General features: G+C 46.6%; 1 protein-coding gene across 2 annotated transcripts; it reads right to left on the bottom strand.

The window, feature by feature from the left end:
* Positions 1–9,638: 9,638 nt before the first annotated feature.
* On the bottom strand, positions 9,639–14,317 carry STX4 (syntaxin 4). Of its 2 annotated transcripts, XM_006896504.1 has the most exons (10): positions 14,288–14,317; positions 14,002–14,103; positions 13,788–13,887; positions 13,593–13,667; positions 13,021–13,091; positions 11,476–11,584; positions 11,280–11,356; positions 10,907–11,044; positions 9,809–9,919; positions 9,639–9,722 (listed from the first exon to the last, which is right to left on the bottom strand). In XM_006896504.1, exons 1-10 carry the CDS (start codon positions 14,315–14,317, stop codon positions 9,639–9,641), a joined length of 897 nt encoding a protein of 298 aa, XP_006896566.1. The 2 variants fall into 2 exon arrangements, with proteins under 2 accessions (XP_006896566.1, XP_006896567.1); XM_006896505.1 differs by lacking the exon at positions 14,288–14,317 and having other exon boundaries at positions 13,788–13,909; positions 14,002–14,100.
* Between the last annotated feature and the right edge of the window lie 8,488 nt (positions 14,318–22,805).

The raw sequence follows: 22,805 nt of genomic DNA on the forward strand, positions 1-22,805 counted from the left end.
CTATTTAAAAAGGCATTTGGCCCCTCAGGTGGGCCTGAAGTCCTCGGGCCTGGTTTTAATTGTTTTTGGTCAAACATTCTTCTAAGTGGTATAGCACTGGTCTGTTAATTTGCTGTACAGAGGTAACTTGTGGTTGCTGTGATGCTAAACACTGTGACACTGATCTGTCAAATGTGATAATGTTTATCTATGGTGGACAGTGTTTGGTGGAGCTCTCTGATTAAAACAAGCTTGGAAGCAGGAGTGGCATCCACTTCCAAAATAACTTGCCTCTGAAAACTCTATGAACATTGAGAAATGATGAAAGTTTTACAAGTGTTTAGGTCTTTCATTCATAGGGTCTCTATGAACCATCTACGACTCAATGGCATCTAACAACAACATACCGAGGGTAGGGAGTTCTGGTGGCCTGGTGGATAAGGAGTTGCACTGCTAACCCCTAAGCACACAGTTCAAATCCACCAGCTGCTCCTCTGGAGAAAGATGGACAATCTCCTCAATGGAACAGGGGAACCCTGCATGGTTTAAAATTAAGAAAGGTGTGTATCTGCCTTCTGCTTTTCTCCATATCTATTTAATCTGTACGCTAAGTAAATCCTTCAAGAAGCTGGACAACATGAAGAATGTGGCATCAGGATTGGAGGAAGGATCATCAACAACCTGTGTTATGCAGATGACATAACTGTGTGCAGAAGACAACTGCTTTCTCTATGGATTGCATCTCAACATCAAGAAAACAAGCTTTAGTTAGAGGAAATGAACCTTGAGTCTGGCACCTTCGACCACCCAGCCATCCTAACATCTAAGAAAACAAGCTGTGAGAGTTAATGTAAATTCTACTAGGTTTTTTATCTACTTGGTTCAATTATTCCTTCTTTTTCTCAAATCTCTCCCATTTGTAATAGAAATGTCTGCCTTGAGTCTATTCCATCATTTGTGCCTGTTCTATACTTTGGAAAAACACAACCTGTATTCTAGATTTTACAGGTTCTCAAGTGAAGAGGAACTTACCCCAAGATGAAATATGCCTGACACTTCACCTTTATTTTATTTAGATGATTCAGAATATGAGTGTTTTGTTTTTTAAATTTAGAGTTAATTTAAGACTTTGAGGATGCTGTGATAGAGGGAATATGTTTTGCATGCAGCAAGGACAAGAATAGGAGTGGGTATTTCAAAGGATAAAATGTCATAAATTGAGTTGTGTTGTGAATCCTAATTGGCTATCATCCTATTGAGAAATATATTGTCTCTGATGTGTTATTGGGTTAGATTAGCGTCCTCTTCTCCAGTCATCTCTTTTGAAATAGAAAAAAAGATTAAATAAAAGCTAGCCAGTTGAGCTGAGGGAAGAAGACAGCAGGTCACATGAAGATGACCCAGGAGCAGAAACTCAAAGGGACAAGGACTTTCCTCCAGAACCAACAGAGGGAAAACCGTCTGGCATCCTAGACTTCAACTTCTAGCCTCCCAACTTGTGCCAAGATAAATTTATGTTGGTTAAAACCACCATTTGTAGCATTTCTGATCTGGTAGCACTAGATAACAAAATCTGTTTTCAAGAGCGTATTAGAAACTGTTTATTATTATTATTAGAAACTGTATTAGAACTGTGATGCTTGTTATGCATCAGAGAGTTGGACAATGACTAGGGAGGACAGAAGGAGAGTGGATGCTTTTGAGCTGTGGTGCTGGAGAAGGGTACTGAATGTACCATGGACTGCCAGGAAAACAAACGGATTCATCTTGGAGAGGATTAAACCAAGCTACTCCTTGGAGGCAAGGATTCTGGGGCTTCGTCTGACATACTTTGGACATGTTGCCAGGAGGGACGGGTCCTTGGAGAGGGACATCATGCTTGGGAGGGTGGAGGGACAGCACAGAAGGGGAAGACCCTCTATGAGATGGATTGATTCGGTGACTGGGGTAATCGGGATGGGTGTGTCAGAGGCGGTGCAGTTGGCGCAGGATAGAGCAGGGTTTAGGGCTGTTGTGCATAGGGTCGCTATGAGTCAGAAACGACTGAGGGCACATAACAACAACAAACAACAACATTAGAAACTGTACCTTCCTTAGAAGGAAGCAACTTTCTCAGGGTCCTTCTTATGTACAGGAATTTGGAAGTCCAAAGGTTATTTATTATCTTGAAAAATTCCAAGCTGGTGGCTTTTGTTTTCATTATTGCTATCATAAAACAAGAACCAGCTTCTTATCTGTTCAACTACACAATCACTTCCAAAGGCCAATAGTCATATCCAATATTCTGTTCAGATATGCCTTTTCCTTTAGGTCTCATTGTAAACAAATGGAGCCCACTTCCTTCGTTATCTCCCTGCCAACTCCTAGGGACCTTCTGATGTCCAAAGCTGTAAATATTTACAGGAGGAAACAGCCTTTCTTTCTCCCTTGGAGCAGATGGTAGATTAGCAGCATAGCACATGATACATTTCACCACCAGAACATCTCTTTTCTCTGCATCTGCTTGGCTAATGAAAAGAATTTCTTAAGAAACACTTTGATCAATTCAGAGAGGTTATTTCCCCCCCAAAGACACAACACCCACACATTCAATATGGCCCTTACCATAGAGATGCATTTTAACAGATGTTGGCTGCTGCACAGCTTTCTCAATTATATCTTCTACTGGTTAAAAATGTAGGTCGCGGCGAGCTCCAGTGGCCTGGTGGCAGGGGGCTGAGCTGTAATCCCAGAGGTGGCAGTTCCAATCCACCAGATGCTCTGCTGGAGAAGGAGGGACAATCTCCTCCTGTACCAGTCAGATCCAACTTGATGGTGTACACACCCACACACACGTAGGTCGCTTGCCTGAAGTTTCTACCTTCTTTCCCATTCCTGTTTAAAAACTGCCAAAATTGTTTGAGAATCATCTCTCTCAAGAGTAACTTTCCAGGGAGCTCTGGTGGCCTAGTGGCAAGACACTACACTGCAATGCCAGAAGTACGCGGTTCAAATCCACCAGATGCTCTGCTGGAGAAGGAGGGGGCAATCTCCTCCTGTACCAGTCAGATCTGATTTGACGGTACACGTAAAAATAATACAATTGAAAAGAGAAAAAAAAAAGAGTAACTTTCCAAATGTACCCAAGAGCTTAGTATGCTACTAAGATTCTCTTCCTTAATCTTCTCTCCCCCTCTTAAGGCCGTAAATTCACTCAGAGAGACCTCTAAGGAGTTTCAGTACGGAGTTGCGCCGCCAACCCAAAGGCAGCCGTTCAAACCTCCCAGCGGCTCCTGACAGAGAAAGATGGGCACTCAATCTGCCTCATGTGATTTACAGCCTCTGAAACTGCTGGAGGATCAGATATGAGTCAATTCTGACAAAAAGACAACAAACCAAACATTATCTTGTTCTTGTTGTTGTTATGTGTCCTCAGGAGGACTGACTCACAGTGACAGCTCAGAACCTTGTCTTATCCTGAGCCAACCCCACTGACCATTGCCATAGTCACTGTGTCAATTCATCTCATCCAGGGTCTTCCTCTTCTGTGCTCTTCCTCGACCCTTCCAACCATGATATCCTTCTCCAAGCACTGGTCTCTTTTGGCAATATGTGAGATGAAGCTTCAAAGTCCTTGCCTCCAAGGTGCAAACTCGATTTACCCTCTCCAGGAGAGAACTATTTGTCTCTTGGCAGTCCACGATATGTTCAATACTCTTCTCTAGTACCACAGCACAAAAGATCAATTTTTCATCTGTCATCCTTATTCACTGGCCAGCTCTCAGAATTACAATCAGCAATGAAGAAGACCATGGTCTGAATGGAATGCACCTTTGTGTCTAGACTGACATCATTGCTCTTTAGCACTCTGGAGAGGTCCTTGACAGATTTTTCCCAAGACCTTTATATTTTGGTTTTTTTAAATTATTTTGTCTTTTTATTTATTTTTTTGTGTGTGTGTGTGAGAAAAATTTGTATTTAGAATTAGCCAGCTGGACTCAGTTTAGATGATCCCAATTTTTTTTTTTCAACATCCAAAGCATCACAGTCAGGAACAAGTTGAACATAGGCCTTCTTCTATCCATCAGGCCTAATCAAAGTGTTGACCTTGGCCAAATCAATGTCACAGAGCTTCTTTACAGCTTGTTTAATTTGGTGCTTGTTGGCTTTGACATCCACAATGAACACAAGTGTGTTGTTATTTTCTATCTTCTTCATGGCTGACTCAGTGGTCAGGGGACATTTGATGACTGCATAGTGGTCAAGCTTGTTTCTCCTGGCGGCGCTCTTCTGGGGGTATTTGGGCTGTCTTCGGAGTCTCAGCGTTTTAAGCAGCCTGAAGGTGGGTGACGTGCGGATCTTTGTGTGTGTGTGTGTGTGTGGCTGTGGATGCCCTTCAGGACGGCCTTCTTGGCCTTTAATGCCTTTGCTTTGGCTTCAGTTTTGGGAGGGGCAGGACCTTCTTTCTTAGAAAGCATCTTTTGATTTCTTGACTGCTGTTACCATGAGTGCTGTTGATCTGGGCAAGACAAAACCCTAAACAATTTCAATCTTTTCTTCATCTATCATAATGCTGCCAGTTAGCCTGGTGCTAAGGATTTTTGTTTTCTTGAAGTTGAGATGCAATCTATACCAAAGGCTGCAGTCCTTGACCTTCTGCAGCAAATGCTTCAAGTCCTTAGTTTTCATGAACAAGGTTGCATCATCTGCATAAGCCAAGTTGTTAATGAGTCTTCTTCCAAACCTGATGCCATATTCTTCTTCATAAAATCTAGCCTCCTGAATGGTCTGTTCTGCAGGTAGATTGAAAAGGTATGAAGAAAGGATTTTCTTGCACACAGTCAAATGCCTTTGTGTTGCTGATAAAACACAAGCAGGCATCGTTCTGATCTTGTCCTCCTCTCAGCTATGATCCGTCTGACCTCAGCAATGATGTCCCTAGTGCCATAGCCTCTTCTAAACTCAGCTTGTTATTTCTGGCAGTTCTCTGTCGGTGCACCACTCTTGGTGTTTTTATCTTCTTAGCTATTCCAAAGTTACAGTTTAGACAGATGGTTCACCTCTGCATTCCACGGGTTACCTCTCATCATGCCAACTTCATACGATAATTTCTTCATCAACCACTGCCCAGCCACGTAATCCAGGCTTATTTTATATTGTAGCAACACCTCATTTCACGGTACCGATTTTGAAAGTTATTTTAGACTAAGTTATGATGTGGAGCTGTTGCTGTAAGTGTTGTCAGGCTGGCACCTACGTACAATACAATGTCACCTATCACATCAGTCACTTTGTCAGTCCATCTTGTGCACAGGCCTCCTCTTGGCCTCATACTCTCTACTTTACCAAACATGCCCTTTCCCAAAGACTGGCTTCTGAAAACGTGAGATACAGGCTTATCATCATCCTCATTCACTTCTAAGGACCATTCTGGCTACACTTCTAAGCCAAATTTATTTGTTCTTCTGGCAGTCCACAATATATTCAAATTCAACTTGCTTCACCCACTCCCCAAAACAAGGACCTCAATTCTTTGGTCTTCCTTGTCAATGAATAAGAATGTGGACAATGACATAGTGACAATTCTCTCAGACATCAGTGGTTCACTGTTTCTCTTACCAGCTATGCGTGTATAAAAATTTGCAGATGAGCTACAGCTAAGATTCCCCTCATCTTCACTCTGGGTTCCAGGCTAAAGAAAAAGCCTTGATCTGGAAACTTCCAAGCTGAGGGCAGAGTTAAAAGAGAACAGAAGCTAGAAGATACTTAGAGCTTCGAGGCACTTAGAGCTTCTATTTGGACAAAGAACTCACATTTTTATTCCCATTTCATTGGCTTAAAAAACAAAGTCATATAGCTAAACCTGCCATCATTGGGAAATGCATCCATAAGCTATTGTTTCTATTGAGAGGACAAGTAAAGAAGAGGCAGTTAGTATTTGGAACAACAATAAAATCTAAACAGGGCTGTACCAGAGACTGCAATCGCTCCATTTGTCCACTCCTTTCACACACTCCACTGCACATAACACCCCACAAAGACCTACACAAACCTTGACTCAAGGGCACATGGTTCATAGGCAGGTCAATTCAACCTGATTTGGAGAGCTGACTGGAAGATTCATTTTCTTGAGAATTTGAATGATGAAATACTGAGTGAGGCAACACATGGAGAGAACTGCAGATGAAAGCGAGATTTGGAAAAGCAGATGCACAGGGGAAATCTCCAGTGCGTCAGTCCACTTGTCTGCACCAAGCCTGCTCCAAACTGGCTACTTAGCTGTGCCAAAGTCTTCCACAGTGTTGTAGGTCCTTGCTGTTGCTGTTGTTGTTGTGTACTTTCAAGTGAGAGCCAATTCATAGATGACAACCCCCCAACAAGACTTCAGAAGCAGGAAATCACGTGGGAGGTGACTGCCCATCTTTTTGGTGGATTCAAACCACATGCCTTTAGGTTGGTAGTACCAACCTTACCACGAAGCCACCAGAGTTCCCTAAATTTGAGAGCCTGCTGTTTTGCTTCTTAGGGCTGCTGTGAGAGAAATTCCACAGGTGGGTGGATTTACCAAAAGAGAATTTATTTTCTCAGTTTAGTAACTCTCTCCACTGGGTTTCTGAGGCTATAATCACATGGGAGGAGACTGTCCTTTCTCCCCAAGAGCTCCACAGCCGTGTGGCCTTGGGGTTAATAATATAATGAGGCTGGAAATCTGAAGACAGGGCCCCATAAGACAGGACCCCAGCTCGTAGGGTCCTCACTCCTCATTCAGAGTTCTCTGCCTGCTCAGGGCGAACACCCTCGTCTCTGCTTCTTGAGCCTTCTTTTCAGTGCTCCTTGGGGATCTCCCCTGGCCCCTGCTTTTCCATCTGTCCTTGCTCACTTCTGTGCCTAACCTGCTCTTTATCTCAAAAATGAGAACCTTAAGACACACTCTACATTGACATGTTCTCATTAACCACAAGGAAAGCCCTCTTCCCAAATGGGATTACACCACGGCTGTAGAGGCTAGGATTCCAAGGCATTTTGGGGACATACAAGTCCCTCATGACACATGGATTCCCATTGCCCACTGTCACTGTTGTGTACTGTCGAGTTGGAATTGACTCACAGCTGACCCTCTAGTGGGTTTTCAGAGGCTGTAAACTGCAGGGGAGGAGATTTCCCATTTTTCTCTCATGGAGCTGCCAAGTGGATTTAAACTGCTTACCCTTGAGTAAGCAGTGCAACTCCTTACCACTAAGCCACCAGAGCTTTTTAGGGACAGTTCCAACTAGTAAGCCTGGTATCTGATGCCTCACCTGGTCATCCCACCGCCTCTTCCAAGAGGTTGTGGACAGAGCTGAGCGAGATGGCTGTGCAGGCTTCCAGCAGTACTGTCCAGCATCACGAGGCAGGAGACATGGGCTGCACCAGTCGTTTGGCTGCATGGACAGTGCACAGTGAGTGATGAAAGCCCAGGATCCTTTGGCTTGACTCTGAGGACTAAGAGGTAAGGAAGCAGACTGAAGTGGTAGTCAAGACAGGAGTCTGCCAGCTGTGGGAAAAATGGGTCCAGAAGCAGGACCCTCACGAAGCTCCTGGGTGCCCATGGATGGACATTCAGACTGTGCTGACACAGGACATGTGACCTCAGGAAGGTAAAAAATAGTGATGGCCCTTGGGACTCTGACAGGTTTAAGTATGGAGGTTGAGGAGATGGACCCCGCACATCTTCTCATGAACCCCAAGGCCTGTTTCTCAAAAATCTGCCACCTTTTCCCTTTTTTTGAAGGTTTGACCATGACCCTTAAGTCCGCTACTCAATCACTTTGGGTCCGTCTACAGGGTGGGGGTTGGTGTATGGTCTACACATCAGCTTTCTCAGGCCAACTGCTCTTGAAGGTCACATGGACATTCTCTAGGGTCCCTACAGACCAATCTCTAGGTTCTGAAGTACAATCTCCAGCGCCATTGCCCAATCATTTTCCAGTTTTGACATGAACAACATCTCAGTCACGTCTCATGCATTTCACACCACGTGAATGAGTGACCTGGGACCTGGCACAAGGCATGATTCAACCACAATGCCAAGGCCATCAGGCCAAGGCCACCAGGCTGCTGCCCAGCAGTGGATCAAAGGCAGAGCAGGCCAGACCTGAATTCACGCCACCCTTGGAGCCAGTCCTGTTCCGATCCCTCCGCACATCTGCATAGAGTCCAGAGCTGAGGTCAGAAGGCACACTGGTGACCAGAGACATGAGGTCTGACCTCTCTGTGATGAGCGTCACTCGGGCACCCACATGTAGTGCACCCTGTATGGCCAAAGATGGGCAGCAATGCAGGAGGACAGGCTGACAGCCAGGAGCAGCAGCTGCAAGACCTTGTGGGATTGAAACTGAGTCTCTCCCACTCTAACCTAGCTGAGGCAACAATCTCTTTATCCCAGAATATAGGTGTCCCAGATCAGGAGCACAGAAGCTTCTGGAAACTAGATAATGAGAACCTGCATGCTCACAGAAACTTCGAGTTGGATCCTGCAGCTTAGATGCCTCACACAAACCAGAGATCCGGCTTCCCCACCTCCTTCAATCAGGTAACACCCAAGAAATCGGGCCTCTAATCCAGATCCAGGTCATTGATTCTTTAAGCTTAACTCGTAAGAGGTAATACTTTTTGTCTGATCCCAGAATCAGGTCTCCTGGTCCCTCGGCCTGGAAATTTCCCCTCTGCTTCTTATAACTGGCTCCTCCTCACTTACCACATTGGCTTAGAGGTGTGGAACGTCACTGCCATCTCAAAGCAGGTGGTTCGAACCCACCAGCTGTTCTCGAGGAAAACGACGAGGTGAGTAATCGTCGCCCGTGTGATTTACGGCCTCTGAAATCCCACTGGAGGATCAGCTAGGACTTGTTTCCGACTCAAAGGCACACGACCACCACTACCTCACTTAACATCCCACCTAACTGTCATCTCTTCTGAGGGAGATATTCCCTGACAGCTGGATTCAAAGTAACTACCTCAGCTCTCCGTCCAAGGCACTTCTTCCTCTTGACCTCAGGAGTAACCAGCTGATGCCACTTCATCTCCTCCCTTGTGCACTTCCTGTCACCTCTGTCCTGCCTGGTCTGGCCCAATCTGTTTCAGGGATCGGAGTGACAGTGGGTTTTTCCCACAGGCATTCCTGAACTGGGAGAGAGGAACAGGGCGGCCTGTCGTGGTCACATGCAGGGGCACTCTGGGCTGAATCTGCCTGGGCTGGGCTTGACCCCAAGGCTGCTTGGAAGATGGGGAGGCTGGACACCTGGAGGTCCTGGGCCAACTTCCCGCAAGAACACACAAGCACAGGGGACTCTTCCACACATATTTTTCTTTTTAATTTCTTATAAAATCCTGTGTCCTAACCAAAGAGGATGCTGCACACCCTCCCCAGGCCTTGTGGTCCAAGGAGGGGGCCGCCCCATGAATGGGCAGCTGCCAACTCCAGAAGAATCACGTGACTCCTCTGCCCAGCGACCAGTGCAGGGAAGAGTTCCAGCTGGAGACTCTGTCTTGTTCCTTGGCTGCTGGGAGACAAGGCCAAGCTGTAGGTTCGCAGTGCCTGCAGAGAAGGAAGGAGAGGGTCTGAGGGGAGGAGGGAAGGCGAGAAGGGGAGGGAGGCCAGGGGCCAGGCCACGGTTCCTCACCGACTGTGTGATGATGTCCTATCCGATTGCGATGGTGAGGCCAATGATGAGCGACAGGATGAGGACAGTCAGGGACACGCAGATAATGATGAAGATTTTTTTCTGCAGGAAAGGAAGAGCTCAGGGAAACTTTCAGGAGGGGCAGGAGGGACACCTGGGCCTCAGGGTGGGGTGGGAGGGCGCCTCACCTTCCGGGCCTTCTTCTGCTTGTCCAGGGCTACCTTGAGGTGCTCCTGCCCATGCTCCACGTAGTCCGCCGAGCTCAGGATGTTCTTCTCAATCCTATTGATCATCTCCCCCTGCTCAGAAGAGAAGGCAGCTCAGAGTGTGCAGGGAGTGCTGGGGCTGGGGGTCTAGCAGCTCCCCTTTTCGCCTTCCCTAGCCCCAAATGGCTGAAGTACACTCTTGACAGAAGAACCTACAGTTAACAAGGAATGGAGGCAAGACCAGACCTGGCAAAAGTTCAGACTTGGGGAAGGGGGGCACTTCCAGACTCCCTTCCATTGCAGCGTCCCTTCTCCTGTCCCCCACCCCACCTCATCTGCACTGGTCGTTTCAAACCTTCCTACAGAGGGGGGGGATCTTTGTCCTCTCACAAATCTGCCTGAATCCACTCATTCTTCCAGGCTTGTCACCCAGCTGCTACAAAGCTATGCCCAGCCCTGCCTCCTCTTGGCACTGCCAGCCTGCAAGGTCCCCGGCATGCCTTCTGAATGAAATCGCCTCCCCAGGACCCTCAGCTGCATAAAGGCAGTGGCTGCAGCACCACTGGGGCCAGCTCCCTGAGGACAGGACCGGAAGCTTGCCTCGTCCCACATAACCAGGGCCAGGGGAAGAACTCCACGGCCCCAGCCACGCCCAAATCCTAGGCGGCAGGCCTTCCAAGAGGGAACTTTGACAAGGACACCTGAGGGTGTAAGAGGGAACTCTGCGGGAAGAGGAATGAGAGTTGATGTGGCACTCAGAGCAGGTGCAGGCTGTAGGGTATTGTGTGCAGGTCACCAAGAATGAAGGTGTGATCATCTGAACAGGCACAGCCAAGCATCACAAGGAATCTACACCCAGGAGGGCATGGTTGGGGATGGACAGGTCTTGGGCTTTGGGCACGGCCTCACGCCTAACACAGCGCCATCCTGGGGGAGACCAAACACCTCAGGGTTTGAGGATGACGGTACCCTGACAGTCCTGGCTGGGGGCTCTGTTTAGAGCCTGGAGGTCTCTCACTGCCGGAAGTGAGGCCCACTGGGGAGCAGGGCCAAGCCCAGCCAGCTTTCAGGAGGGCCCACCTGCGACTCCACCTCAGTAGCCAGAAAAGTGAAGATGTCATGAAGCTCACGGATGCTGCGTTCTAGTTGCTGGATCTCGCTGTGCCGGGCAGAAATCTCATTTAAGGCCTGCCGGGTCACTTGGGTATCCTTCAGTATCTGGAAGGTAGACAGAAATGGGGACAGTAGGTCACAGGGAGAACAGCAGGTCATAAGCTCCTGTTGGGCTCTGGGAGCAGCCTGATGACCTAGAACTTGAGCCAGGGCCCTGATGAGTAACTCCACAGACGAGCCAATGAATTCTCTTCTGTGCCTCAGTACTTGCTCCGTCGATAAGTACCCGGCTCAGGGAGGAGGGAAGGCCTGACAGAGGGAGCCAGCTGCAGCCACTCACATTGGACACGAACACCTCGCTCTGCCCGCTGTCTAGCATCTGCTCCAGTTCCTCGTCAGACACCATGCCAGCATTGGCTACGGAAGAAGAGGCCAGGCTGAGCGGGGGGGACGGGGGGCGGACAGGGGGGACGGGGGGGGCGGACGACAAAGGACCCCGACCCAGCCCACCCACTGGGCTGGCACCCACAACCCACTGATCTTCAGCTGCCTCCGAATCCGCTCCACATTCTTCTCCCGGTACTCGGACTGTGTTGAGTTGCATTTGTTGATGAGCTCCACGAATTGCTGAGATAGAATCCCGTGCTGAGGGTGGAGAACAAAAGCTGGGTACCCTGGGGAAGAACCCTGCCTGGCCTGGGCCTCAGAATCCCAAGGGTGCAGGGTGTTGTTCTTATGTGTCCTCAAGTTGGAACCAACCGATAGCTGACCCTCCAGTGGGTTTTTAGAGGCAGTAAATCACACAGGAGGAGACTGTCCATCCTTCTCCTGAATTAGTGGATTCGAACCTCATGATTCTGGGATGGCAGTGCAGCTCCTTAGCACTAGGCCACCAGAGCTTGTGAAAGCAAACAGAATGAACTGCCTTGAGGCGCCTGTTGCCTTAGCCACCTTGTAATGGCCATCAAAAACTTTCCCATTTTTTCTGAGCATAAAATTTTGAGCTCTCACCAAGGACTTCATGATCTGTCAGTACATGGCAATCTCCTCCTGTGAGATTTACTGTCTCTAAAAACTTGCTGGAGGGTCACCAGCTTGATGGCACACAACAACAACATGGTGAGGATGGCACAGGATAGGACACGGTTCAGTACAGGGGTTCGCAGGTCCCTAGGAGTCCTACTCAACTCGACAGCACCTAACAACATGGTGATTATTTCCCTTCACCATAATGTAAGGTCTACAAGGATAGGGATTTTTGTCTATTTGGTTCACTGCTGTATTCCAAACAAGAAAAGAGTCAGGAAGCACTTAATCAATAGCTGTTGAAGGTTTGCTGACAGCAGTCCCCTTGCATCAGGACATGTGTCCATCAGCCTGATGCGGATCCACAGGCCCATCTCGGCCCCATGGTATCTGCCACAGCTCCTCCTGAAATACTCTGTGCACTATGAGGTGCCTTTGTCCTGCCTTGCCTTTCCCTGATGCCTTAAATGTGCTTTTTTCCTTGGCATTCATGAGACATATCTGCTTTTAAGACACCCAAACCTCTTCATCTCCAATCTGAAGACTTTGGTGACTTCTGGGCTCACCTACTCCAACATCCTCCAATCATCCCAACCAGTCCTCACAAGGCCCTCTCAGATCACCTGGAAGCCCCTCACGAAGAGGTTTCTCCCAGAGGAGTTCCTCTTCCTTACTTCCCAAATTTGAGGTTGTCTTTGTCATGTGGCCTGGAAACCTCAGTCATTTCTGACTTCCATCTCCTTCCCGGGGCAAAGCCATTAGTCACCAAGTCTGATCCAACCCCAAATTCCCCACTTGGGTTCCTGGAAGCTCCCACAGCTAAGCCTAGGTCACGTCTGGGGACTCAGCAACTGTGATAGCAGATTGGGAATCAGAAACCTGGGTTCTTGACTGCGCATGAATCCTGCCTCTCTTAGAGTCTGTTTCCTCATGTAGAACATTATCAAGTTGGACTCCATCTCCAACAGCCCTTCATTTTCACTTCCGCCATCTAAGGATCTTTGAGACATTAGCGGAGATGCCCTGGTTCCTGGTTCTCAGAACAAGAAACCTACCTGGGTTTTTCTCATCCTCGTGTTGACTGAGTTATAATTTTCATCAGCTTCCTCCTTCTGGGGTTCTATGGCTGTGGGAAGATGCCAGATTATGGGCAAGAGTTGACTAATGGCTTCTAGAGATTGTTTTACAATTAGGAAACAGAAGCAGGGTGAATATTCCAGTCACACAATAGGGATGTTCTTGAAATCATTAGACTCTTTTTTTAAAATCATTTACGTTAAATTACTGATTCTGACACTCTAAGTGGAGATGCGTTTTCTTTCCTATCAGTGAAGTTCCACAGGTATGCAGAGGTCTCCTAACAAAACCCTTATCTGCCTGCACAATGAACAAATACTGGTCTACAGAATTGTACGAGTCAATGGTTTCATTGTAAATAACAGTACGGGAAAAGAGTCAGGTTTATGCTGTGGAAAGTATGCTGGATTGAAAGCCAGAAGACCGAGGTCCTAGATTTGGTTTACTGTTTCACCTGGATATATCATCCGTTCCTTTGGGCTACATACTCCCTAATGGCACCAGCATGTTGACAGGACCACCTTGTCCATCGTAAGTCCTAGGAGCTCACCTTTCAGCTGTGTGCGGATTTCCCTCCCCAGTTGTTTGATCTCTTCGCGTAGGTTCTGCAGGTCCTTCTTCATACCTGAACAAGAGAAGACCATGACTCCAAATAGCAACATTTACCTGGGCACCATCTGCAAGGAACTACAAGCCCCACAATCCCAGCGGCTGAGCATGCGCCCTACGCACGGTTTGCACTCACTTTCCTCGGGAAGGGGCGTGGCTAGGATGGTGACCTGCTGCTTCTCCAACTCCTGGACTTTAGACTCTAACTTGACAATGGATTGCCGAATTGTCCTGACCTGGGGAAGGCGATAGGGAGAGCTGGAGACATAGGAGTCCTCCAGACAGCACTACTCCTCATATCCTCCAGCCCTGTCCCCTTGCGAGTCCTGCCTGAGACCCCAATTCCTTACCTTCTGGAAAAACTCTTCGTCTGGGCTTCCCAGCCGTGCCGTGCCCGGGTGCACCATGAGTGCCACCCGCTCCTTGTCCTCATCGTCCGAGCTGTCATCTCCCTGTCAGGCCAGAGTCATTGGCATCAATTCTTTGCTGCCACTGTCGCCCCATGAAACCTATGAGCTTCCGCGTCTTTTCCTTCCCCGGCCATCAGCCACCCTTCGGTGCCCTAGTACCCAAAGTCCTGCATTCTAGCCACATCCACCAGGCTGCCTGTCCCCAGCCCTTGCCCCGACTTCTCACCTGCCTCAGCTCGTGGGTCCTGTCCCGCATGGTGGCCCGAACTCCCTCTCCCCAGCGCTCCGGGACCCTAGGGCCTTAAAGATCTAAGTTTGGAATTCCTTTCACCATTCGCACTCTGACATTTCCCTTCCTCACCCTGCAGACCCCGACGCCTCCCCAAGCTACCAGAGGTCTTATACCAGGCACTGTCCACAACCAGTGGAAAGGAGGCAGCCTCGGGTACCCCCCCCCAAAGATTCCACAGGTTAGAATTCCCTCTTCCTCCCCCCCCACCCGCTCCCCGCAGCCTCAGCCCCGCCCCCTGGAGGGAGATTCGGACATGCGTACTAAGGCATGAGAGGGAGAGGCGGAAACAGGAAGTCGTGGCGCCCCGAACGGAAGTAAAGCTGCCTGGATGCGAGACCCCGCCCTCTTGGCCGGAAGCGTCTCATCTTCCTAGTGAAATCTAACTGCCAAAAAGGGTGAGCATGCGTCATTTGTACGTCATCCGAGAGGCCTCTCGTCTCACATCACCCCATGGTGCCCTCTTTGTCACGTGACCAGTCCCGCGCTCCGCAGAACTCGATGCTTTCCATGTCACGTGTCTCGGCTCTGTAAACTCCCGTTTCTGGGACACCCTTCCCTCCCTCCCCCCAACGTTCCCTCCCCTCCTGCAAACAAGTTACTCCCGCCATAGTCCCCACAACTTGGGGCGGGGGGCGCGGACTACCTCTAGAGAAGCCTTTTGAGACAGTGGGAGTTTGGACTGTTGTTGATTTTCTCATTTCCTTTTGGGTCCGGGAGCTTGAGCAGAGAGAAGAGAGGCTGATGGCTCCGAATTTGGGACTGTCAGTACCATGAGACCTTGAGAGTGGGAGAATAATAAAAGCGGAGGTTTTCAGCGTCAGAGAATTGCAGGGTTTTGTGGAGGCAGAGAATCTGGGGGTGGGAAGTGACCTCACCCAAGGCAGCCTTCTCTCCCGCAGACTCCTGGCACAGCCTCTGACAGGTGGGCGGCCGCCCGCCCAGCTTGAACACTGCAGTCCCGCCGCACTCATCACCTTCCAAGCAGTGAGGCCATTTCGGGGCAGCTCTAGATCAGGAAAGTCTGCATTACATTGAACTGTCTGCTTCCCTGTCACTTACTCACTTATTCCCACCGTGCACCTGATTATACCCTGGAGTCCACAGAAAAATATCCACATTTCAACATTATGGTGGACTGGGGCCTCTGAATGTCGGAGGCGTGACTGACTACCTTGTTAACTGCATTTCCACAGCCTTGATGGGGTTTTGACTTTTACATATCTGAGGATTAACTCTTTGCCTCTCATTTCTTTAGATTTCAGGCTATCTATTGTGATGGTGTCGAGTCTGGCCCTGTAGACGTTCATTCAACAAATGTTTATTGGCAAAGATTACATACTAGGCATTCTGCCAGGGGCTGGATTATTAGCAAGGACTACCAGAGTTCCCGCACTGCTACAATTTAGGTTTTATTGGAGGAGTGCTCAATAGTGCCACCCAGAGAGTCTCTGCATAGCCAGGAGTAGATTTCAGGTGTTTTGGATGCCAACGAGGAGTTCTAGTGCTCCATTAGATTAAGTATTCTGACTGTCCATTGAAAGACTGCCAGTTTGAATCCAACAGTCGTTTTAGGGGAGAAGATGAGACTGTTTGGTTCTATGAAGACTTAACAATATCAGAAGCTCTAAGTTCAACTCTGTCTTGTATGGTTGTTATGATTTGGAATCCACTCGGCAGCAGTAGGTTTGGCTTGGTTTGGAGATCGAGGGGCCTTTCCTAGGGAGTTTATATGAGGTTCAAGCAAGAGAAAGAAAAGCCTCTCTCGCTAAATGCCTGTCACTGAGTCTCACAGAGTTCTGAGAATTTCACTTCTTATCCCTGAGGCTTGATCTTCTGTATAATGGATTGGCAATAGAGCAGGTGGGGATGTCCATTCCCTGCTCTTAAGTTCCATGGTTATGAGCTTAAAGAGTTTCAATCACTCTTTTTCCTGTAGAACTCAGCTTACCTAGGGTTGCGAATAATAGCATTGGGATGGTACTGCTCTGATTAATCTGCAAGGGAAATAATATTAGAAAGTTTTCCAGGAGGCCATGAGGAAGGGTGTCCTTGCTTTGGTGTTTCCAGAAGAGCTTTATTTCTTCCATCTGATTACCACTTGCCTCCCATTCGCCAAAGCCTCTCTGTCTTACTCTGATTGGTACAGTAGGAGTGCTCTTGGATTCTTGATTCCTTGTCTTGCAGGTGATCTCGACTAATTCCTTATTCCCCTCTTGGACTCTCAATTTCCCACTTGACAACTTGGTGTAATAATGTCTGCCTTGCCTAAGGTGAGAGCTGAACAATTACCAAGTAAAATTAGGAATGATGTGAAAATGTTTTGCAAATTGTTGCAGTTTTGCCCCTCTGCAGGCTTCTCCTGCCACAAATTTCAGCTCTCTGGCCCAGTAGTCCCAGCTACCTCTCTTTGCTCCTCAGTCTCTCAGTGTTCTCAGGTTCCAAAAACAATCTAGAGTTGTTGGTGTGTTTGCTAAACTTCCTAGGATTGCTATATTGGTTATTTTGTTTGTGGTTTCTGAGTAAGATCACCAGGCTTTTGGTTGGTAATTTAAGGCCACATGTGGAAGAAACAGGGAGCAGAGGGTCCCTGTGGACTCTGCTGCTGGAGATTGTACTCCAGAGCTGTATCCTGATCATGGCATATTGGGTCTTGGCTACATAGGTATTGAAGATGCATGTCTGTTCCTTCCTAACATGTGTAAAGGGCAAGCCCTGCCTGGTCTGAGGCATAGCAGCCTGTCCTGTCCTTCTACCTCTAAGTTCTAGAGCCAGGTGGCCCTTGTTCAAATCCCACCCAGCTACACCACCTAAGTCTGTAACTTGTTAGGCAACTTAACTTCTTTATGCTTCAGTTTCCTCATTTGAAAAGATGCACTTATAATAGGATCAATGTGAAACAGTGAATGAATGGAAATCCAACTTTTCTTTGTAAACTTTCATTAAGATATCAATTAAAAAATTTAAAAAAATAATGGGATCGACCTTATAGGGAAGTTCAGTGTAAGGATTAAATAAAAGGCTGCTCCTTGGAGGCAAGGATTCTGAAGCTTCATCTGACATACTTTGGACATGTTGCAAGGAGGGACCATTCCTTAGAGAGGGATGTCATGTTTGGGAGGGTGGAGGGAAAGCGCAGGAGAGGAGACCCTCTATGAGATGGATTGATTCAATGACTGGGGTATGAGGGTAGGTGTGTCAGAGATGGTGAGATTGGCACAGGATAGATCAGAATTTAGGGCTGTTGTACATAGGGTCACTGTGAGTCACAGGCGACTTGACAGCACATAACAGCAACAACAAACAACAATGTAAATAGAATTATGCCTGATAAGAAATATAGAATGTTGAAGATGATAATGATGAAGACTTCAGAGCTCCTGTGTCTCCACTAGAGATCCCCCTCTGCTGTTTGTAAAGTGTCTTCCCTCCTCTTTTCATCTCCTGAGCCTCCCTGGTCTAGCAACCTTACCAACACCTGTACATCTCTCTTGTCTCTGCTTGGGTCTGACACGCTGTTTATGTTTCTATCTTGTGGACTGTCTGTCTTCAGTGCATCTCTATCATGTAAGCTCCACAAGGGCCTGGGATTTTTGCCTGCCTTTTTCACTGCTGTGTCCCCAGCACCTACAACAGTGCTTGGCACACAGTAACTATTCAAGAAATACTATGAATTGATAAAACTATTACATTGTAATTATTAATTGGTATAACTATAATGCTTTATAGGAAGCTCTGGTTGCCTAGTGTCAAGAAGCTGCACTATAATCCTAAAGGCACGTGGTTGGACATTACCAACTGCTCCATGAGAGACGGATAGGCAGTCTCCTCCCATGGATTAACTGCATCTAAAAATCTGCCAGAGGGTCAGCTATGGCTCGGTTCTGACTCGATGGTACACATCAACAGCTACAACATGTATGCTGCTGAGTCGCCTGTGATCCTGAACCAGTCTCACGGACTCTGACACACCTACCCCCATTGCCCCAGTTACTATGTCAATATATTTCATCTGGGGTCTTCTTCTCCTGTGCCATCCCTCTACCCTTCTGAGCTTGAGGTCTTTCTCCAAGAACTGGTCCATCCTGGCCATGTGCCCAAAAAAAGTATGTGAGATAGAGCTTCAAAATCCTAAGACCATTATTGCAGGAAGAGATAACTAGTAAAACGTGTATGAGGATCTAAGGAGGATAGAGCAGAGGAGCGAGGATGAGTAGGGGATGTGGGAGGCTATAATCATAGGGTAAGAAAATTTGATGGGTAGAGGGAGGAGTAGGTTAAGGAAATAGGAAAGATCTGGTGTGAAAAGCAATGTATATAAACTTTGTAAGTAAACCAGTTTAAAATAATTTTATTAAAAAAAAATCCTAGCATCCAAGGAGAAACTTGGTTTCACTGTCTCCAAGACAGACCTGTTTGTTTTCTTGGTGGTCCATGGTGTGTTCAAGACTCTTCTTGAGCACCACAACTCAAAGGCACCGATTCTTCTTCTGTCATCCTTAGTCATTGTCCAGTACTCTGATGCATAGCAAGTAATTGCAAAGACAATGGCGTAGGTCAGGCGCACCTTAGTCTCTAGACTAACATCATTGCTTCTCAATGCACTGGAAACTTCCCTGACGGCAGATTTCTCCAGTGTAATTGGTCTTTTGGTTTCCTGACTGCTGATGCCAAGAGTGGAGCTTTATAGATTATAGCGAAACTTTGTGGAAATTATCCTCAGAACAAGGGAGCACTGATGGTCTGGTCAGCCCATTGTTGTTGGTGTTGTTAAGTGCTATAGAATCAAGCATGACTCATAGCGACCCTCTAAATAAAAGATCTGAATCCTGTGCTGTCCTCACACTTCCTGACACACAAGAGCCCATTGCAGCAGTCACCATATCAGTCTCCCTGGTTGAGGGTCTTCCTCTCTTTCATTGACCCTCCACTCTTCCCAACATCATGTCCTTCTCCAAGGAGTAACACCTTCTAGCATCATGTGAGATGAAGCCTCATGATTCTTGCCTCTATTCATTCTCTTGACCATCCATGGGATGTTCAGTGCTCTTCTCCAACACCACAGCTCAAAGGTGTCAGTTCTTTTTCTGTCATATTTGTTAACTGTCCAGCTCTCAAATGCATAGCTCGGAAAGACTATGGCCAGAATCAGGTGCACCTTAATCCTCAACCCGACATCACTACTTCTCAGTAATTTTCCCTAACTGCAGATTTCCCCAGTGTAATTTGTCTCCTTATTTCCGGAATGCTCATATCAAGATTGTTAATCGTGGATCCAAGCAAGATGAAGCTGTTGACAGTTTGAATCTCCACTCCATCCATCATGATGCTGCCTGTCGGTGCAGTGGTAAGAATCTTTGTTTTCCTGACACTGAGATGCAATCCATACTGAAGGCTGCATTCCTTGATCTTCTGCAACAAGTCAGTCCATAGGGAGTTTCATTACTAACCCAAAGGCGGCACCTCTCTGGCAGTTCGAATCTACCTCTAGAGAAAGATGAGCAGTCTCCTCTCTAGCAATTTACAGGCTCCAGAACCCTGCTGGAGGGTCAGCTGGATGTCAACTCCAACTCAGTGACAATGAAGTATGAGCCTTTTTGGTTTTTAAGGTAAACTATGGATTTATTAGAAAGTTACACCACAAAGGGACGGATCTCTCTTCTTGAAAGGCAGTGTGGAGGAGAGGTCTGAATTTGAGCTTTTGAGCATCTCCATGGCCAGTCTGTGAAGCTGGTTCTGCAGTGAAACCTATCCCGTGAGAGTAAAACATTGTTGCTTCTGGTGTCACAAGAGTTCTGCCTTTGATGAGGTGAAGTCTTACAACTTTTCTATCCTTCCTTTGAGTGGGGAAATATTTTATTTTTCCTCCTCTCACAGGTTTCCACTTTACACAGATTCCAGATAACATTTATCAAAATTGTAGGAGCGTACACATTTTGAAAAAGAAATCCCACTCCCGAAAATCCATGTGAAAGGTATTCCTGCTCAATCAAGAAAGTATGGATAAAAATCTTTGTAACTCTTGTAGGAAGGAATGCCCTTTTTACCTCAACTCAAAATTCAGAAGCTCTCTGTATTTTTTTTTCTGCCAAGAATACTGCATGACCCAAAAACCCTGTAAACAAGAGTTATTGCTTAAGAAGTACTGAGTTTCTGTTTGAAATGATTAAGAATTTTTGGAAAGAGTGGTAATGATTACACAACATGATGATTAATGAATGTCATCAAATTGCATGCTGGGGAAAAAACCTGTTAAAATAGTAACTTTTTGTTATATTTAATAAAGCATCATAGGTAAAATTAAAAGGAACCAAAAAAACCTGGAGAAAAACATATTTACAAATATTATACAAAGGGCTAATCTCTCCAGTGTTTACTGATCTCTTACATATTGATAAGAAAAACCAAAGGTTCAGCAGAAAAACATTTGATTTTTCAAAGGGTAAGGAACGTGACATGCAGAGGCCTAAACAAACATGTTCAACTGTGCATCTAATAAGAGTTGTGAAAATGAAAGCAATAATGAAATACTGTTTTTACTTATTGCATTGGCAAAAATCTGTAAGATTGACAAAACACTCATTTGGCAAGACTGAGGAAACAAACACTACCATTTTTTAATGGCTGGAATACAAAAGTATATGACTTAGACAAAATCCAAGAGAATCATAAATGCGTGTATACTTTGAGCCGTCAAGCCCACTTTTGAAAATCTACGTGAAAGTGAGTCCTGGTGCACCAGGTAGCTACTGCTGCATAACAAACCACTCTAATGCTTAACTGGCATGAAACAATGGCTTACTCTTTCTCCAAAGTCTGAGGATGGCTATGTGGTTCTTCTGCAAGTCTTAACAAGTCAAGTGATTACAGTCAGCCGGCAAATTGGTTGGGTTTGGATGCCCAAAGATGGCTACATTCATAAATCACATGCCTGGAATTTCAGCTGTGATGATGAGACCAGCCCGGCTTGTGCCACCCTCTTCACATGGTATTTCAGCCTGAATTGCTTCACAGGATGGTAGCCTTAGAGTTCCCAGAGCAGGAAAGTGGAAGGGCAGTGCTTCTTGAGGTTCTGGTCAGAAGTTGCCCAAACGACTTCTGCCATACCCTGCTGCTAGAAACCAGATCAGCTTCAAAGGGGGAGGAAACCACCTTCGCTTCTTCAGGAGAGGAGCTACAATAAACATTAAAAAAAAATCATCACATCTACACATTTATAAAATGACATGTGCTCCAAAATTATCCATTTAATATTGTTTGCAACTAATGAGAAAGGTGTCCACCAGCAAGTATGTAGTTGTAAAAAACAGTGAAGATGCTTGCCATGACATATAAATGTAAAAGAATGTTTAGGTGTAGTGTTATGTAGTGTTAGTTAACAAAGAATGATTGTTGCAAACCAATTTAAAAAAAAAGGAAGGAAAAAAGTAAAAAAAAAAAGAATGATTTTATTATGCTCCTGTTGTGTGTGTGCACAGACATTTATAACACATGTTTGGGAGTTCACACAATGTGTGTACTTGTATCCTTACAAAGAAATCCTGGAAAGTTATAGAAGAAACAAGTACAAGTGGTTGCCTGAAGGCGGATCCCAAGAACAAGATTGGTGTAAGAATTTTTCACTTGCAAGCATCAGTCTGGAGACTAAGTGTGCCTGATCCAGGCCATAGTCTTTGCAATTTCTTGCTATGTGTCAGAGAGCTGGACAATGACTAGGGATGATAGAAAGAGAATTGATACTTTTGAGCTGTGGTGCTTGAGAAGAGTGCTGCATATACCATGGAGTTCATGGAGAACAAACAGGTTCATCCTAGAGAGGGTGAAACCAGGTTGCTCCTTGGAGGGAAGGATTCTGAGGCTTCATCTGACATACTCTGGGCATGTTGCAAGGAGGGATCAGTCCTTGGAGAGGGATATCATGCTTGGAAGGGTGGAGGGACAGAGAAAGAGAGGAAGACTCTCGATGAGATGGATTGATTTCAGTGACTGGGCTAATGAGGGTAGGTGTGTCAGAGACAGTAAAGTTAGTACAGGATAGAGTACGTTCCAGGGCTATTTCTTTCTTTTTTTTTTATTTTATTATTTTTGTGCGCGTGTACCGTCAAATCAGATCTGACTGGTACAGGAGGAGATTGCTCCTCCTTCCCCGGCAGAGCATCTGGTGGATTCGAACCGTGCGCCTCTGGGATTGTAGTTGCAGCTTCTTGCCACTAGGCCACCAGAGCTCCCCTGTTTCAGGGCTATTGTACATGGGATCACTATGAGTCACAAGTGACTTGACGGCACATACATATCAGGTATAGGTCAGATTCCGAGATACAGATGATAGATAGATAGATAGATAGATAGATAGATAGATAGATAGATAGATAGATAGATAGAAAGTATTGTGTACCATTGAGTCAGAACTGACCGATGGCTGACCCTCTGATGGGTTTTCAGAGGCGGTTAATCT

The sequence above is a fragment of the Elephantulus edwardii genome, unplaced genomic scaffold (assembly GCF_000299155.1).
Source record: "Elephantulus edwardii isolate Elephantulus edwardi_28Jun2011 unplaced genomic scaffold, EleEdw1.0 scaffold00186, whole genome shotgun sequence".
Lineage (NCBI taxonomy): Eukaryota > Metazoa > Chordata > Mammalia > Macroscelidea > Macroscelididae > Elephantulus > Elephantulus edwardii.

Coding starts and splice junctions, on each gene's coding strand:
- STX4 (XM_006896504.1), bottom strand. CDS start 14,317: ATGCGGGACAGGACCCACGAGCTGAGGCAG. Junction 13,668..13,787: donor CACGCCCCTTCCCGAGGAAA/GTGAGTGCAAAC, acceptor TCTCTTGTTCAG/GTATGAAGAAGGACCTGCAG. Junction 9,920..10,906: donor CTACTGAGGTGGAGTCGCAG/GTGGGCCCTCCT, acceptor TCTTCTGAGCAG/GGGGAGATGATCAATAGGAT.